Source organism: Anguilla anguilla, chromosome 7, assembly GCF_013347855.1.
Source record: "Anguilla anguilla isolate fAngAng1 chromosome 7, fAngAng1.pri, whole genome shotgun sequence".
Lineage (NCBI taxonomy): Eukaryota > Metazoa > Chordata > Actinopteri > Anguilliformes > Anguillidae > Anguilla > Anguilla anguilla.
Genome location: NC_049207.1, coordinates 46,595,327 through 46,614,641, shown reverse-complemented (window position 1 = coordinate 46,614,641; position 19,315 = coordinate 46,595,327). Strand labels below are relative to the sequence as shown.

The following is a 19,315-nucleotide window of genomic DNA, read 5'->3' as shown; positions in this document are numbered from 1 at the left end:
TCACAAAGTTAAGAAACAAAGAACTTTACAGGGAGAAAGCACTAAATAAAAAAGTATACGTCACAGATATTCAAAAAAGAATAACTAAAAGTAGCAAATAAAATTTAAAATTGAGAGCAATGTCCAAAGTAAGTTGAAGGCAAGGCTCGAAAGGGAGAGTTTTTAATAAAGACTTAAGTCTTTGTGTGAGAACAGAGGCCTGCTGAGGGGGGGGGGGGGGGGGGGGGGGGGGAGGCCTAAACGAACCCATTGACCCTACCCTGTGTCACATGACGCTCGAATTCTAGCAGGGGTGGGGTGTTAATTGTATAGCAGAAATGGGAAGAGGGGGGAAGGGGGCTTAAGGAAGCATGACTGCCAGGGCATGCCTGGATGATGCAATCAATTCACACTCACTCTGACTCACACACACACACACACACACACACACTGTCTCGCCATCACTCCCACCTTCTCTCTCCCTCTCTCTTTCAAATTCAAATTTAGTATGCTTTATTGGCATGATAATACATTTGCAAAAGCGTACACACAGAAATGCAGAAATACATTAGAACATGAACATAAATTGAACAGAACATCTTTTATATCTAACTGTGATAACAAACAACACCAGCAATAATAATAATAATAATGCCAAAATTAATTAATTAATTTGGTAGTCAACCATTGTCTCTCAAATTATGACAGGCAAAGATGTGCTTTTCTACTGTTGGACCTTCTCTTAGCAGGATTTGAAGTTTCTTTTCATTTGTTTGTCGGGTGGAAGTCTTTTACAATTGCAGATAATTTGTTGAAGAAATTTGTTCTCGTGACTGCTCTGAATATTTTGCTGATTGAATAGACTTCCAATAATTTGTTTAATTGTAATTAAAGCCAAAGGAGGCTATTTCGTCATGTCTAAGATAATTTTTTGTGTTATTTTAGGTAGTAATTGAGAAAAAATCATTTAAGTAATTGTTTGTACGTTGGTTTGTCATTCAATAAATGTGCACAAATTCTTTAAATACTTTTTGAAAACACAGGTGGCCTAATGCTTCTGGCCTGTACTCTATTTGTGTGCGTGCACGTATGTGAGTGTATATTTGTGTATGTCTGGCGCGTGCGCTTGTCCAGACGTCCTCCTGTCTGCGTTAGCCCGTCTGCTGCGGGTTTGGGGATCCTGATTATTCTGGTGTTTATGCCGAAGGAGGGCCGCAGACGTTTCCTCTTCCTCTCTCCAGAAACGTTAGCCGTTGCGCTGGCATTAACCGTCCCCTTTGTTCTCCTGATCCCCTTTAGGCTGCCTTTGATAATTGATGACTGTAATTTCCTAATTAATAGGCGTTTTTGCGTGCTGGAATTACTGCATGCCTTTAGCCTCGGCGCTAACCTCACCCAAAGACAACCCGTGCCCTGCCTGTCACTGCGCTAATGATCCTTCCTTCATTGTCTGAGAAAGGGACTGTTTTTTTTTTTTTCCAGCAGTATCAAAATATTAGCGCGCTATTGTGCATCTGACCCATTGTGTGGAAACAGAAATAAGAGAGAATGAAGAACAGAGCTTCAAAAAACAGTGAAAGTTCAGAGGGTCAAGTTAACCACTGTTATCCAACAGTGGCTAGTGGTACTTTTATATGTTTAATCCTCATTACTAACAGGGTTTACTCTCAGCTTACCACAAGTTGTTTTGATTTTGTGATTGAGAAATGATAGGAACTCTGGGTGTTGTGGAGATTATCTGCAGTGCATTTTTCGTGACGATACCACGTTCTTTCCACTGTTGTTATGTGAACAGTTCACATACAGGAGTAATTTCCCCCCCCCCCCCCCCCGGCACCAGCAGATTGTTTGGCATAAATCAAATGCGCTGTTCGTATTTTAGTCATATCCGAAAGGTGGCCATTTGCTCTGTGGACATTTCTTTCTCAGTTTCCCACCAGCACAATGGCCATTTACCAGTAAACCGCAGCATTCTTTTATTGTAGCTTAGAGCTGTGTGTGCATGCGTGCGTGTGTGTGCGTGTGTGTGTTGCTGTTTTCGCACTGCGTACGGGAGACATAAATGTGTCGCAGATGTGCGTGCCGTTTCTGTGGTGAAAGAGCGTGATGCGAGAGAGAGAGGGGAAAAAATGACACAGCTCATTTTTTTTCTTTCTTTTTTTTTTTTTGCTGGCTATTAATGTCTCGCTTTGATCTGCTTGTTTAGCTGCTGGGGTGAGAGCCGTTGCTTGAAATGTCTTCAGATCAAGGCCGCTTCGACTCGCCCTGCCGTCGACAGTGTCTTGGGACGTGAATTCAGAATGCATCAGACGGCAAATAAGAGCTTGTGTTTCTCATAGTTTTAATTATAAACAGACCAGTGCGTTTCAGGAAGTCTTTTTTTTTTTTGGGGTGGGGGTCAAAGGGGGCTGTAGATGCTGCAGGGATCCTATGGTGCCCTCCACCTACGTTCTGCTAGCATTCTGCCTACGTTCTGCCTATGTTCTACCAGCAGTCTGCCTACGTTCTGTCTACGTTCTGCCTATGATCTGCCTGTTCTTTGCCTGTCTACTTGTCAAAATACAAAAAGCAGGATCTGTTCTCTCTGTGACTGCATTAACACCCACGATACGGTCCACACACCAGAGGAGTTAAACGTTAACCACCCCCTGCCGAAATTATTTTGGTTTGTTTCATTTCCTGCTTAGTTCGGTATCTCTGTGGTGGTGACCCCTCCCCCAGCTACCAGTAAAGAGAGAGAAAAAAGATAAGAACATTATCCTGTTATCTTCTGGCTGTACTCAGATGGACTAACGTGAAACACATCAGCCTGTCCACTCAAGATAGCGTCTGTCTTCCTCAGACTGTGACGGGAAAGTGAGATTATTGTTTATCTAGTGTTCAGAGTAATCTCAGAACGGTTATATTAAACCCCAAAAAACCGTCTGCACATTTTTTTCTCAGTGCACTTAACCACTCGATCCATGGCAACTTTTACCTGTCCAGATGAAAAGTCTACCTCTCTGTTCTTTTGATACTTCTATATATGTCAGTGTAAGGAACACTGTTATTCACACAGGTTTTTATGTACAAAGAGTGTTTCATTTTACATGATGGAGGCAGACAGAGCTTTCTGTTTGGTCAGCTAGTTTACAATTACTTTTGAGAATGTGGACATACTGGTAAAAATGTATAACTGATGCTCTATGATATGTAAATAGATAGATGCATAGAAATGAATAAATGGCTCTATGGAGAGGGACTTGGGCGTGTTGTCCTTGTTTAAGGGCTTTTGGGGAAGGTGGATATCCCACCTTCAGAGCAGTTTAGGTTAGAAGAAGCCGCTGGTCACTCTGGGACACTTTAACCACAGAAGAGCAACAGTCAGTGACATCTGAAAACCTGAGAACAGGGTCAAAGGTCAGGTTGAAAGGCCTATGGCAGAACTTCCTTGTGACCTTAGAATTTTTAGTAGGTAATCTTTACTTTTCTTCACACGCTGCGATGGCCTGGACTTAACAAACATTAGTCATCAAGTTCAAATGAGTTTTCCATTTCCAGAATAAAGTTTTCTTTTTTTTTCTTTTTTTACTGTGCAGCTGTGGTGTAATGAGTCCAGTGATGGCTCAAATGAATTTGCAAAACTGTGTCTGGGGAGGAAAATAAGCATCACTTTATATAATTTATTTGTTGGCAAAAAATAAAAAAATAAAAAAGTAATCTCCCTGGAATTAAAAGTGAATCTTGCTTGATGAGTGTTCAGGGACAGGGCCTGTAGGTTGGCAGTGCACTATAATGGGTAAGGAGTTGGTCTTGTAGCCTAAAGGTCACAGGTTTGATTCCTAGGTTGGACACTGCTGTTGTACCCTTGAGCAAGGTACTTAACCTGCATTGCTTAAGTGTATATCCAGCTGTTAACTGGATACAATGTAAATGCTGTGTTAGTTGCTGTGGATAAGAGTGTCTACTAAATGCCTATAATGTAATGTTTTAAAAAGTGACAACATAAGCATATTCAACGCTCTAGAATATTTCAACATAATGCAAGACAAAGAGCGTTGGCTCAAACACAAACATGTTTCGGGGAAACGTGATTTTCTGAACCCCAGGACTGGTTAACCTTGTTTTTTTTGATCAGCAGGTTGATAGGGCCAAAGTATTACTGAATCGAGCCATAGAAGTCAAGTGAGTCAGCCTTGCGTTCGTGTAAATAGCGATCCTGCCAGTTTCTTTCTTCGCTGTCATACCAGCCTTTCATGGACACGGCAGGGCGTCGCTTCTGTTACGCTGTGGAATTACGCGGTGTTGGACAGAGCCCAGGTGAACCCGCGCGACGTTAACACCGCGTTGACTCGAGACGACACTTCTGTTCGGACGCAGCAGGGCGTTTCCGTGGACGCGTGGCCGTTGGTGGAGCGGAGCTTGCGACTCAACGCAAACGGCGGCGCTGAGTCACTGGGAGGCCTGTTTGTCAAGCCTGAGCGATTAAAACAGTCAGCGGATCTGGGGAGCCTTAAGCTGCACACTCTCTGTTGAAGAGGCTGATGTCAACAGGGGCTCGTCTTAAATAAGATGTTTTGTTACAATAGACTTTCAACGAGATGTACCGAAAAAAAAAAAAAAAACTAGTTTGTGAAGGGAGGAACTGTATCTGATTTACTGCCCCACGCAGCCCAGCGTGGTTTTATGTAGGTCATGTGTTTGCCTTTGTCCGCTACGGTAAATCTTCAACCAACACAATACGTCTTTTCATGAACTTCGGGGGCAAAGAGAACAAACAAAAAAAAAAAAAGCGTCCTGCTTTGTTCTTTTTTCCTTCGTTTTTGTCTGAGATTTGCATCGCTCGCTCACGCTTCCTCGTGTACGTTGGAAACAGGAAAGACTCGTTTGAGGCTCCCTTTTGTCCGCGCGCGTTATGCGTCCATACCCAGCGCGCTCCCGCCGCCCGGGCCTCTAATTAAGTTGTTGATTCCGCGAAAGGGCCGGCGCTGGGAAGCCGTTTCTCTCTGAAACCCCGGAGAGGCCCGCAGTCAAAACAACTCCGGCCCGCCGAGCCGCGCGCAGGGGCCGACCGACGGGGCGAGGGATCTGTTTTCCGCGGGGCACCGCTCATCGTCGAGTGATTCATCTCCTGACGCACCCAGGAAATTCTGAGCGTCAAACGCTTCATTTCCTGCATTCTGGTGAATTTTTATGCACCAGTTTGTGCCTTTTCTGTATCAATTTATGGTGGAATTTATGCTTCTTTCATGTTTTTATTGGGGGGGGGACAAATGCACGTGTTCTAAATATTGAGGGGGACGTATCCCCTGCATCCCCCCCAAAATCTACGCCTATGCTGTCGCTCATGGCGTGAAGCATTCAAACGAAGCTAAAAGCGCCTTTATGGCCTCTACAGTTGTTGAATCATTTTAACTCTATATTTTTCCTATTTGTATCTCTGTTTCACGTTCAGATTTTTTAAATTTTCTCTCGTCTCTGTGCAATCAGTGTGTTTTTGCAAAATAATTACATGTCTGATAACGAAATGTATTTATGAGCCCAGAGATTTTCATTATTATTATTTCTGCTCCTGTCACACTAGCAGTTTTTGGTTGTTTCCAAGTGAAAAACAAAACTGAATGAAATCTGTTTCTGATCCCTGGTTCATAAACAGCTTCTGCTGGGGAGACCAGGGCAGAGACCCAACAAACAGTTTTTGGTTCCCTGAATATTCCCTGAAAGTTTTGGATCATCATCCCGTCTATCCATCCGTTCATCCATTATCTATGCCCACTCATCCTGGGCAGGGTCACGGGGGGTACTGGAGCCTATCCCAGCGTACAACGGGCGAGAGGCAGGAATACGTGGAATGTTTTTCCGTCACTTATGCCTGACATAAAAGTGAATAAATGTGCTCTGAGTCTATTTGGGGGTTAACATTTGTTATAATGTCGCCTCACAGCCAAACTGACATGTTTCTCTAATGTTCTTGAGATGTCCTGCGTTAGCTGAGCAGGCGTGGAGCCGTGTTCGCGGTCCTCGTGCGGCCCCCGGGGGCCCCAGCGCGGCTCCAGGCCGGTCGCGCATGAGCGGGGCCCACGCGGTGGAGCGCGGCGGTTTGGCACGGGTCCAAATGTAGCGCTCGCGCGGAGACGGGGACTTTCTGCAGCGATCTCTGACGAAGCGGCCGGTACCTCTCGCTGAGAAACTGAGACGGTTGCGTCGCTAACAACAGCAAGAACGGAAAGCAAACCATGAGTGTGTGTGTGCATGTGCGTGCGTGTGTGTGTGTGTGTGTACATTTGTGTGTCATGTGTGCTCAAGTGTGTGTGTGTATGTGTGTGTTTTTGCACCCGTGTGTCATATGAACACGAGTGTGTGTGTGTGTGCGCGCACCTGTGTGTCATGTGTGCACGAGTGTGTGTGTGTGCGTGTGCATGCATGAGTATGGGTATTCTGTGGTGCTTTATTAAAGAGGAAAATTTGCAAGTGTCTCTGAGCCTTTGAGCCAGATGTGGTACATTTCTGGTGTTCTGTTTAGCAAAGTTTGTTTGTAAATTATTATAAAGGCCAAGGGGTAACACACACGTTCACAAAGCTCTTCGCTGGTACCAGGCCTGGATCAAATACCTGGCCTGGGTCAATTGCAAATACTCTTCACATTCTGATGAAATGAAAAAAAAATGTCTGCAGAATTTTCGGCCAAATATATTACTAACCAATATGTTTGTCATGTGAAAGTATGTTCATACAGTCAAAATAATTTTTTTTCCGAATATCGGGTGGAAGAAGTCTCTTTAAAAATGTTCAGCAAGCAGCAGGAATTCTAAGGGTGCCTAAAGGGTTAAAGTATTTCAAGCATATAATTTTCTGGAGGTCTGACTGGAGGAGGTCTGGATAGTATTATAGCATATGTAATAATATGTACAAATATGTCTATCCTCGTAATCCTGCCAACACCAGTCAATTAGGAACACAAGAGCCGCCCCCAGTGGGAATTACCCATGGGAATGTGCGAGCTTTGATTTGCACAGATGTCACGGACTGATGTGGGTATTCTTTGTGGCCAGTTTGCAGTTTGTGTAGAGACAGTCGGAAGGGAACAGGGTGCATTCTGGATCTCAGTGTTGTCCGTTTTTTTTCTTTTTTTTTTGTCTGAAACTATTCTACTTAGAAAAATGAAAGGAAATGGATAGAAAAATTGGGTTAACAGGCTTTGGAAAAAAAAATCCCAATGAGCTAATATTATAATTAGTAAGTTCATTTTTATACATTTTCCTGAGCTCAATGAATGAGAATAACTTAAGTACATATGCAAATTAGCTCATGCACTGTTTAGTCACTGGGACTGATAAAATAACGCTCAGGTTTGTTAAAAGCAGAAAAAAGGTTCTGATGCCACAGCGTGTCCATCATCTTCTGTTTTCCTCGGGTTCTCCCCTGATGACCGGCCTGTAGGCTTTATTTTCCCCAGAAGCATGCGTGTAGTTTCACAGTTGCGTGGCACAGATAAAGTTTTTTTTATTTTCTTGTGAAAAAGAAGGGGAAAAAAAACCAGCGAAGCGAACAAATCGTGCCGCTGGGAGCGTGTCATTTTACAGATGTTCGGCTCTCCGGGGAAGGAGGCAATTTGGGTTGCCGTGGTAGCGGAGCGAACGGGACATTTTCTCATGTGGCGCTGCCTTGTCTCTCATCCTCCTCACCCCACCCCCCCCTCCCAAAACACCCCCAGGTTGTCCCACGCCCACAGATCAGCGGTCAAAGTTATCCGAAGAATGCAGTACTTCGTGGCCCGGCGGAAATTTCAGGTACGAGATGGGAAATGGGTTCAATAAACCATCCAGTACGGCGGCAGGGTGGGGGTGTATCAGGGTGGGGGTGTATCTGGGGGGCAGATACATGTGGCTGGGGTTCTGCCGTGAGTCTGAGACCGTGTCCGTCTGCTATGAACCCAAAGCCTGAAATCCAGGTCCCCCAATGCCACACTGGGACCCTCTCCCCAAAACTCTCATATGTGCCTTACACCTGTTCTAAGTACCTCTCAAATCTTCCTTATAAACCTCTAATAACTGTTCATAGTGACTGTACATACCGTTTATACCTGCTCTGAATACCTCTCAAAACTGCTTCATCTACTTCTAATAACTGTTCATAGTGACTGTACATACCGTTTACACCTGCTCTAAATACTTCTTTATATAATTGTAATGACTGTTTATAACTACTGTGCATACCGCTTACACCTGCTTTACACTCGTAATATACCTCCTTTACTTATTTTGTTTGTATAATGCATCTCCCGCTTTTGCATACCTGTAATGCTTCTCATATCTATTTATACCTATAATTCACCTTTGTTTAAATAAGCGTTGTATAGTACTGCCATGTGTTATCAGAGGTGGGTGTTAACGCACCACAAAGAAGGTGACATCACCTCGATGACATCACCTCTCTCCACTCTCCACACAGCAAGCGAGGAAGCCGTACGACGTGCGGGACGTGATCGAGCAGTACTCCCAGGGTCACCTCAACATGACGGTCCGCATTAAGGAGCTGCAGAGGAGGTGTGGCTCCATACTTATGCGTTTTAACAATGTTTAATGTTTAATCATACATTGTCTGCTGCCAGCTTCCCAGCCTCCTCGTGTTCTGATTTGAATGGCTGTTGAAATCTGAGGACAAGTTTTAAAGAAGTAGAAACTGTTTGGGAGGAAGGGCCTTGATTCAATCAATATTTGTCCTTAACTTTTCATTGCTATTTTCTTTGCAAAACAGTTTTGTAAATTCATGAAAATGAATCTTTCAAAACTATTATGAAGAAATGAGTAACATTGCTTTTAATGTTTTGTGAAGCAGGGTTTACTTGTGTTCTTACCATTGACCATATAAAAATAGGTTCTTACACACTATTCCTGCAGTAAGAGTTGGTATATTAAAATGTCTTCTTCAGTGTGACACGGTATGCCTGACATGATTGTTTCAGCATGTCAGGCATACCGTGTCACACTGAAGTGTGTTTCAGTCCATTTTTAAATCTATCTGTCAAACCTAAACTATGTGAGCTAAGTCTGTACGAGCTACATTTGTATGAGCTAAGTCTGGTCTGCTAAATGAATGCATGTTAATACAGATGTTTGCAGATGGGGATTCGTACACAGTTATGGGGGGCTGTGCTTCACTGGCCCTGCTCAGATCCGTATGTCTGATAGCACCTCAGCATCTCTGCAACTTCCTGCGTTAATGGGAACTGTTTAAAAAACAAAAATTCAGAAAATACCTCTTAGCTGGTTCCCATTTCAAAATATATATATTTTTTGTTACACTTATTAAATGACTGAGTTCTTCATTTTCAAACATAATGGACTATTGCATTATGGGAATTCTGGCTCCAAAGTCTTCTTTTTGAGGGGTTGTTGACAGTATTCTGTATCCAGGGGTGTTATTTTAATGGATGCTGATTAGTATTGGGACAAAGCTTTAAAGCTGAACCCATTAAAGCACATTCATATATATGAATAACAACAAAGGAAGCCATTTTGAGCCACAAAGTAAATTAGTGATATTCTTAATACTGTGTATTATTTTCTGCATTTGAGCTGCTGTTTTAAACATGTGGCGGTTAACAGGTTAATCGTTTCCATTTTTCCAACAGGCTGGACCATTCTTTGGGAAAACCGGGAATTTTTCTACCAGGTAAGAATGGTTGACATACCTTTCACCTTTCTGTGGATGTGCTGCACTGAGCACAGTTATGTTTCTCCTCAGGAGAAGTGATTGGCTCTCTCTCTCTCTCTCTCTCTCACTCGCTCGCTCTTGCACTCTCGCTCGCTGCAGAACACTACGGCCTAGTGTGGTGTGTGTGTAGACCCCTCTCTTTATTGCATTTGCGAGTGTCATTCTTGGCTGGCCCTCTGTTCTAACGCGGTTAATCTGTTACACGTCGGGACGTTTGTATTCGATTACGGACCTGTCTGAGACCCAGATCAGTTGCACGTGCTTCGGCTCTGTTTAACGCACTCGACATGGGCCCAAACTAGATTACGGTCCCCTTCGGCCGCCGAGAATCCGAATGGACGGTTTGGTTCGCGAGCCGGCCGGGTCACTGCAGTCACGGACAGCTGCTGTTTTCATAAGGACCTCGCACGTCTCTCAGTTTTATTATTGTAAAAAAAAAGTCCGCCAGCTGGGTCACTGCAGTCACGGACAGCTGTTACGTTTATGTTGTTTATATATATTATAATGTTTTATTATTGTAAAAAAAAGTCAGCCAGCAGTTATCTGACGTAGTTTTGTGAAATGCTCAGTTACTGCTACCACAACAACAACAACAACAACTACTACTACTACTACTACTACTGCTACTACTCCTACTACTACTACTACTACTGCTGCTACTACTACTGCTACTACTACTGCTACTGCTACTGCTACTGCTACTGCTACTGCTACTACTACTACTACTACTACTACTGCTGCTACTACTACTACTACTACTACTACTGCTAATAATGATAATAATAGCTGCATGGGAAGCAATGAGTCGAGTGTCACATCAATGCCAAAAAACGTCCAAAATGGTGAAAAAAATATGGGTGGACCTTGTTGGTCCTAGTGGAAAATTCTTCATCATTAGCGCTAAACAAAATACATTCCTTACAGAGCGCATCACATCATCTTTTGCCCTTATTTTCCCCTTTTAGAAAAAGGTGTCGATAAGGAATATTACACGATTGGAGCCAGGCTGATCCGATTGGAGGATAAGGTAAGAAAGCGGTGTTTTTTCCAGGACTGCAATTGGTCAGACCTGCTGGAGATATTTCAGTATCTGAGGTTGCCTGGCTACCAGTATGTGTTATATGTATGTGAGAGACATTAATACAGTATGTCAGACAGGCTGTGGCTTTGCATTCAGTTCCAAAGCCTTTGAATTACTTCCCATTCTATGAAAACTATTCTTTAGTTTGTTTGGTTTGTTGTTCAGTTGCTTCTCTTGTCAGAGAGGCAAGGCCTGGGCACAAACATGCTTTTTAAAAGGGCCACCAAGCACTTCAACTGGGACTTTCAGTGTTTTCAGTACCATAGAAATGTTCCTCTTTTTCTTTCTCGTCCCAAAGAGATTCCCAAAGAAACTTTTCATATAGATTTCATTTAGATGTGAAAGTGAGAAAGCAGTGCCAACGCTGGCCCTTTCTGACCCAAAGTAAATAAGAAAGAAAACATGTCAGAAGCTGAATTAGTGGCTCGTAAAACTAGGAAAATCATTCCCATTCCAGGAGTGAAGTAAGTCAAGATTGGTTAGAAAGATCTGAAGTATTTACATTCTCAAAGGGGGGACCCAGTGTGAAAAAATATATATAACTTGTGCAAAAAGTAGGCTTTCAGCAAATGGGTCTATAAAGGCCAGCTGTGTTTTGTGGGAGGATTCTGTTCAGCCAGTCAGCCATGGTTCTTAGTAGAGGGGAGTGGTTCGCATCACACAAGTGTGTTTCTCAGTAAGTGTGTGCTTGTGCGTGTGCGTGTGTGTGTGCGTGTGTGCATCTGTGTATGTTTGCCTGTCTATGTTTGAGCTTGTGTGTGGTGTGTGTGTGTGTCTGTCTGTGTTTTTATATGTGTGCATGTGTGTCTGTGTTTGAGTGTGTGTGTGTGTGTGTGCTTGTGTGTGTGTCTGTCTGAGTTTGTATGTGTGCGCATGTGTATCTGTGTTTGTGTGTGTGTGTCTGTGTTTGTGTGTGCTTGTGTGTGTGTCACTCATGGCCCCTCTTACCCGTTTGCCATCGAATGTTGAAGGTCACTTTTTGCCTTATCATTGAAGGAGTGAAACAAGCAGCCTCTCGCAGACATGAAAGTGTCCAGTACAGTGTCCCACCATCCTGCATAGTCATAGTCTTATTATTCACCAGTTATTTATGCTTTCCTGTGTTTAGAGCGTCTCAGTTCACCTCTGCTTTCTGAAGGGGCAGCGTTATCAGTGGCGTTTGAAAGGGCAGGATAGCAGGAGGCTTCCTGGACACGCATTCAGAAGTACAGGAAGTGTCCCGTGGCTGGAATGGCGCTCTGGAGGCTAAAGGGGAACCGCATCGAACCGCTCGCGGGGCAACGTCACGGCTCATTGGCCGTGCGTGCGCGTGTGGGGCGATTGCGATCTCCCGATTGGCCGCGTAACTTCAGCCATAAACGAGAGCCTGGCACACATTACCGTAAAACGCGGCAGGGCCGTGCGGCGTGTGGATTGGATGTGATTGGCTGCAATGAACCGGCCTTCCTCCCATGATTACACATCCGCCCTAACATCAGCTATAGGGGGGAAATCGACCCAATCACTGTTCCTTTATGTAAGTTTTCCTTGACCAGCTTTTAAACATTGCCAAAGCAAAAAAATAAAAGCAGTCTGCCTTATGATATTTGTTGTAATAGTAGTTCTGTTGAACCCATGTGTGTGTGTGTATGCTTGTGTGTGTGTGTGTGTGTGTACAATATATTTTCAGAGATTTATTGAAACAGTTCTCTCAGTTTCACTCCTGAACGACAGATGTCAGGCTGTCTCCTTATGCCCTGAAATATTACTGCGTATGTAGCGATGACTCAGGACCCATTCAGATCAGTGCTGAGAAGTGGGGTTCCGTACATCCAGGAGAACCCCACTGATCTCCCCAGTTAGTGGGGTTCCGTACATCCAGGAGAACCCCACTGATCTCCCCAGTGAGCCTCCACCCACCCACCCGTTCCCCTCAGCCCAAACTCTGGGAACCCGCGGAGCTGGAGCCTCCGGAGGGGACGTTCCTCCAAGGGAGCGCCGCAGGGTTATTAATCAAACGCCTCGTACGCGCCCCCCTTTGTGGATGTGTGTGTACCGGGGTCCCCCTCTTTTCTCTGAGCGGACGTCTCGGTCAGGCCTTCCGCATTGTTCTGGAGCGCGGAGGTCCGCGGCGCTCTCGCCCGGCTCGGACAATGGGCCGCTCCCTGACAGACTTGCGCTTATTGGAGTTGGATTTTTCTTTCCTCCGAATTTCCAGAGGAGCATTAATCTTTCTCTCTTTTTTTCCCCCTGCCCCCTGTGCGAGTTTTGAAAGATTTTCAGCCCGGCGTAGTGAGTGATACCCTGTTAATGTCTGTCGAGTCGCACGGGGGGGACAGTGATTTATACCACCGTGACAAAGCCACTCGTCCAGCTAATGTGTTTTTTTTTTCTTTTGCTTTTTTTTTTTTTTTGACAGGGAGAGGGCAGATTAGCTTGAATGCTATAACCAGTTATATGAAGATAGATCGTGTTTCTGTGTCAGACAGTGCCAGACGCAAACAGCACAAACTGTGCAAGCGTTGCAGGACTACCTCGAGGGAATCGACATTAATAATAGCCGAATAAATGCCATATTTGGCATATTCATGTAGCGTAACGATCAATAAATGATCTGGAAAGGGTGAGCGGTTACATTACATAACATTCATTTAACCAACTCTCTTTTAACAGAGCGAGCAATTCAAGAAACCAGAAGTGCATCCACATGAGTCATACTAGTGCTAAAACACTGTTGTAATTTATTAGAAATCCAGTGTAGGTTATTGCAACCATTAAAATATCACATTACAAGGCTTGTCAGACAAGAACAATAGCAGTAATGTGTCTTTTTTATTGGTTTTATTGGTCAAATATTTATTTCTCATATTTGGTTCATATGAGGAAGATTTCCCCCTTCAGTTTTGGAGTTGGGAATCCAACATACGAGAAGGAGAATCCGACCGGGTGGCTTGTATCCATGTGTTGGTGTGACGCAGGCAAGGTTGTTGCGTGTCAACAGTGCCTGATGGTGCATTTGCTTTTAGGGAGAGGAGAGCCTGTTGTAGAATATCCTTCATTCCTTGCCTCTCCCTATTGGCTGGGCTTCATTTGAGAGCCAATGTGTCAATATTTGCTGCTGACACTTCAACTTCAACAAGGGCAGGAGATTAGTGCATATCGTGTGGCTTTTGTTTTAATAGTCACTCAGGGGAAAAATCATTCCCCATCATGTGCAGATTGCAGAAATTCGATATGAGCGTTTAAAGTAATGTTTCTATGCAGTTAAGGAAGTATTACTTTTTGAAGCTTGTGTAAAAGCGGTAAATGAGTGCTAAATTGTGTCATTTAAAAAAAAAAAAGATGTACAGTACTTTCCCGCAGCCTTGAACTTTGGAACACACGGAACCACGGCACACACAGTTCCTGTTTCGCGGTCGATGTTTATGGTGTGACATCTGCGAGTCATTTTGCATTGGCTAACAAAGTGAGCTCAGTGACCCTGTCTGTCTCAGGTTCAGACTGAAGCTCCGAAGCTTGTCTGTAACTGTGATGTCATAATGGGGACAAGCTGTGGATGTTCCGGACTGGGGTTGCCGAAGGACACGCTCTGTCGGGGGGCGGGGGGCGGGGGGCGGGGGGGGGGTGACCACTACAAAGTCCATGGCTGTGACATGTCTATAGCCTTTAAAATGAAATGTTATCTGTGGTGTGAAATCACACCACCAAAGTCTGTTCTCTTTCCTTCTTTTTCTTTGCTGGTAAAACGAGTGGCTGGGGAATGCCGACTCGATTGCTGAGCTGTTCACTATCGCCATCGACGTCTGCATCCTGACATGAGTTACTCTCTGACCGACTGAGTGTGACTAACTTACTCACAGATTCTGACTAACTGGCTTGCTGAGCAAGTTATTCTTGATATCTTACAAAAACTGTGTTTTTCTGCTAAAAGAACAATGCATGTTCCGCTCATGTGTGTCACAATTATTTTCTCCTGATACCAAACTTACACTGATTGATTTAATCAGCTGGAACCATTTCAATAACTCATTTCTACAGCTAATTTATGCTATAACTCACATATGATATGTTTTTTTTTTTTTCATTGAGCGTCAGTAAAATGACTCACTTGACCGTGACCTTATGGTGTGGCACACGTGTGTTTCCCCATCCCTTGTCTGCGCGTATCCCATAAATCCTTGCACACTCGTTAGTAAAGCTCTTTTACACTCGTGCGGTGTGATCGCAGCTCCCCCCAGCAAACTCACATCCTGTCCTGACACATTAAGGGAAAACTCCTCTGCCAGCGACTCTGCAGGAGCGCTAGAATCCGGAAAAACACTCCCACGGATCCTTGGGAATCTGCAATGGGACAGTGTCACCAAACAAAATGCACAACCATAAAAAAGAGGTTTTGTGATTTATGGTGAAAATAAATTCAGTCGTGTTTTTAATTCAAAATGAGCTGTCCGAAATCTGCATGCCTGTCAGATTGTGCTGTAAATATGACTGTGTTATATGACTTCACAGGGATAATAAAAATATGAAGGACTAAAAGTGAGCTTAGAAATGACATGCGGATGATTGTGTGCGGGGTGTGGCGAGGCCGTTCCTGCTGACTGTAACCCGGCAACGCTGCAGCTGCATATGCGCAGTGATGCAGGTCTGCCAGCTGCACTGGCCACTGCTGCAGCCAGGATGTCTGCATGCTGTACATAAGGGTTTTCTGCAGGGACTGGACGCGCTCTGTCAGAGTCAAAAGGCTGATTTTGCACTTTTGCATGGGGTGGCCGATGCAGAAAACTGGAGCGCGTGCTGAAAAGTTCAAGTGAGGGTCAGTGTACTGAAAGAGAAATACAGGCCCTTTTTAAAAAAAATAAAATTAGTCTCATAACATAATTTTCACGTTCTGTACTTCTGCAGATTTAAAGTTCCATATACTTCTGAGCAGCATTTAAATCAGCCTGTTTTACTGCAGTTAAGTGATCTTTTTTTCTTCTTTGGTTACAAAGCATAATGATGTTGAACTTGAGTGGAACCCAGAAATGAGAGAGAGAGAGTGAGAGAGAGAGAGAGATGAATGGGTGAAATGAATACCTTGCTTATACATGACCTGAGTGGAGCCTGTAAATGCACTATACCCATAAATCTGCTTTTTTTACCAGACTACGATGAAAGGGCCATTTGGTGTTGTAATTTTGTCATTCCTGCTGTACTTTCGAATTTAAACGTATGCTTAAATACGGCTTATACCTGCCTGAAAATATTTCACCAGAAACGTGCCGCTTTCCTCCCGCACCGACACCACTCTGAACTGGAAAAGCGAAAGCAGTGCGACCCGTGAAATGAAGGCAGCACTTCTGCGTCTAAACCGTGTAGGAAGATCTGCCGATGGCGTCTCATCACGCACCTGTTCCTAATTCCTGCCTGGTTTATAGCCCCCGCAGAAACTCAGCGTGTCATCAGGAGGCGAGAGAATGTTCTAGACAGAGATGCCCCCTCCCCGTGGTTTTAAAATTCTGACAGAGCTTTCTCTCCTTTGTTCTCTCTGCTTTGCTCTCCCTCCGTTCTTTCATTCTTTCTTTCTTTCTTTCTGTCCTTCTGCACACAGACCCGGACCTGAAGTGGGTTCATTTAAAATGGAGGATTATTTCAGGCGAAATTCAGTAGAAGTGCTCTGAAAAAGCTGGAATTGAACAGCATAGCGTCAGAATGGCCAGAGGGCGTTGTCACCTGATGTCATTTCCAGACAATCTGAGTGAGCGTTGTCACGTGATGTCATTTCCAGACGATCTGAGTGAGCGCTCATAATCGTAATCCGTGACTCTGCTACAGGCCTCTGAACACTTATTTCCTTTTTGCTGAACACGTTTTTCTCACCTTTTTCTCAAGCGTTTAGTCAGCAACCGTGCCCTCACCGCGCGCGGTTCCGCGGTTCAGACTGCGCACGGTTCCGGTCCGACTGACTGCTGGAGATGGCTTCATCCACACGGCCGGATTCCGGCCTGATCCAGGCCCGACGTCTGAAACTGCGTGTGATGTTTCTCAGCGTGTGACTAGGCACGAACACAGCTAGCTGCAAGCCACTGGGGGGAAAAAAACTTTTTTTTTTTCTTTTTTTTTTTTTTAGTCACCCTCGTCTTTTCATGAGACTCCCGCGTGTTGTCACGTCCTCATTCCTCTTTATTGCTCCTTTCCTGCTCTATCTGTCCGTCTGCGTCCCGTCTCGTGACCGTCTGGTCCCTTGTTCGGAACGGCCTCAGGTGCCCCCCCCCCCCCAAACCCTCGTGCTTTACGGACAGACAGAGCCTCATGCCTTCTGTCTGAGGGAGATAGGGAGGGAGGTGGGGGGGGGCGGGGGAAAGGGGAAGATAAATGAGTCTGACTGTCTTGTCTGACTGAGAAGTTAAAGCGATAAGGAGAAGCACCTAATCTGCTTTTTTAAACCTGCCATAAATCAGCTTTATTTGCCACTGAAAGTGAATCAGATCAGTGTTTTTACTGAGCGCTGTAAAATAGGACTCCCTCCTGGCGCTTTCATACCGTATGTTCTATCTGTTTTATTAATACTTTTGTGTTCATTCCATGAATGAAATATGCTGCTGCTATTAAAGCACGATTGGTTATACAGCTTTGTCTAAACTTGATGAACAGCCTCCAGCGTGTAATGCCCCGTAGGGATAAAGTGGGACGTGAGCAGTGGCTCCAGGAGAAGACAGGCATGCTGGGATATGAGGCATGTTGAAGAGAGGAGAATGCTGGGATATTAGGCACGGGGAGGACAGAAGCATGCTGGAATATGTGTCTAAATCATACCACAGTCATTTAAGAGACAGACTTGCTGTCATGGCTGGGGCCAGCCAATCTGTGCAGCCACTGATCCTGGAGGGTCACCTGTATAAATGAGTACATTTAAATGAATGTATTTATTTATCTATTTATTTATCAATTGATTTAGTTATGTAATGCACGAATATGCATTTGTATGTGTGCGTGTGGGTGCATTTACGTGTGTGTGCGCCTATGTTCGTGTGTGAGCGTGTGTGTGTGTGTGTGCGTTCGTGTGCGTGTGTGTGAGAGGAAGATTTGTGTACATATAAAACAGATGTATTTTATTTGTAAATTGTCAGCCCTTCTGCTATCTGCTCTCAGGGTGGGGTCACGGCGTCATTCATCACCTTAAACTTGGATAAGTGGATAACTGCTAGCTCAGCTGGAAACTCCCCTACCAACTTCCTAGCCCTCTCCCCCCACCCACCACCCCTTAGCAGTTTTACCGACAAGACAAGATGGGGCTGGGGGGGAGGGGGGCACCTCGGACAGCTGAATCTGCACACTCTCCCTCGCGAAGAAGCACAGGTGCAGGGAGTCACCTTCGACAGTGACCCATCGTCGTCCCTGACAACCACTCCTCGCCGTCCCCGACGACGCCCTTCACATCCTCCCTGCGCTGACTCATTCACTGAGCCTGCACGCACGGGGGCTGAATCACCGCCCCGGCCTCAACTCTGCCCTAACTCTGTCCCCCCTTTTTTTCTTTTCATTCGCAAACACATTTCACTCGCTTAATTCTGGTGGTCTGCTCAAGTCACGCCATTGTGTTTCTGCGAAGGGGGAAAGAAATGCTGCGTTTTTCTGTAACTCGGAGGAAAGGATGACTGCGGATTAAGTGCTGGCTCTCTCAGCTGTGGTTGGTGGAAATGGGGAAGCAAACTTGTTTCAAAGATTTAGTTCAAAAACCAGTTTAGTTCAAAAGCTGTTGTTTTAATTTTAGCAGAATTTTTCCATTTTTCAGTTTTACAAATTCAATATATTTTCAAAAATGGCATGAATATAAAATGTTTTTTAGAAGCTTTCATGTGTTTAAAATGTATTATTATTATTTGTTACAATCAAAATTGTTGAATTGATTCCTGATGCATGGCAGTGAATACATTTTCTCCACATGAGTAAACTCTATATGTTCAGACTTTACATATATATATTGGTGGAGTTAAATTTTCGCGTATTTAGTATGCACAGTAGTTACTTGTTGTGACTGCCGTTTGGCCTGTTTTATTTCAATCAGACATATTCCGCCTACACTGTCTGCGTGACCCAATAGCAAGCATTTCTCCCATAGTCACTGTGTGACACTTTGTCTTTCGTACAATGACAGTAGTTCTTCTGATCAGAATCCCTGAATTCCTGAAGTCATTGAAAAAAAAGTAAAGAAACATTATTATCGCTGTCTGCTTCCTTGGCGAGCGGGAAGACGTCTGGAATTCCATCTTGGTGCTGCCAGCGAGAAAATACCTTCACAAAATACACGCTGAATCGCTGCCCAAATAGTCCGAAATAGATGCCGGCAGCCATTGAGATCTATGAGGAAACATTCCAGCCTACTGGATAAACACAGAAGGGAATGAAATGAAATCAGCCTCTATTTTTAATGGGCCCCTTGTCTGTCCCAATCCCTGCAAGTTAACTGCCACTTGTGTTACACTGCGTCGTGCTTCTGCGACAATGTCCGTGTGAGAGAAAAAAAGAAGAGGCAAGCGAAGAAAAAATATACAAGCGAAAATGACGTCGAAATTTTAAAGCAACGGCGAACGAAGCTAA

At 44.4% G+C, this 19,315-nt stretch overlaps 1 protein-coding gene across 1 annotated transcript in view; it reads left to right on the top strand.

The window, feature by feature from the left end:
- The window catches only part of kcnq1.2 (potassium voltage-gated channel, KQT-like subfamily, member 1.2), a 130,560-nt gene that overhangs the window by 83,164 nt on the left and 28,081 nt on the right, over positions 1-19,315 (top strand). The window contains exons 16-19 of the mRNA XM_035425258.1: positions 7,673-7,748; positions 8,410-8,504; positions 9,593-9,633; positions 10,641-10,702. Of these exons, the coding sequence (XP_035281149.1) occupies positions 7,673-7,748; positions 8,410-8,504; positions 9,593-9,633; positions 10,641-10,702 (274 nt within the window). The remainder of the gene's footprint in view (positions 1-7,672; positions 7,749-8,409; positions 8,505-9,592; positions 9,634-10,640; positions 10,703-19,315) is intronic.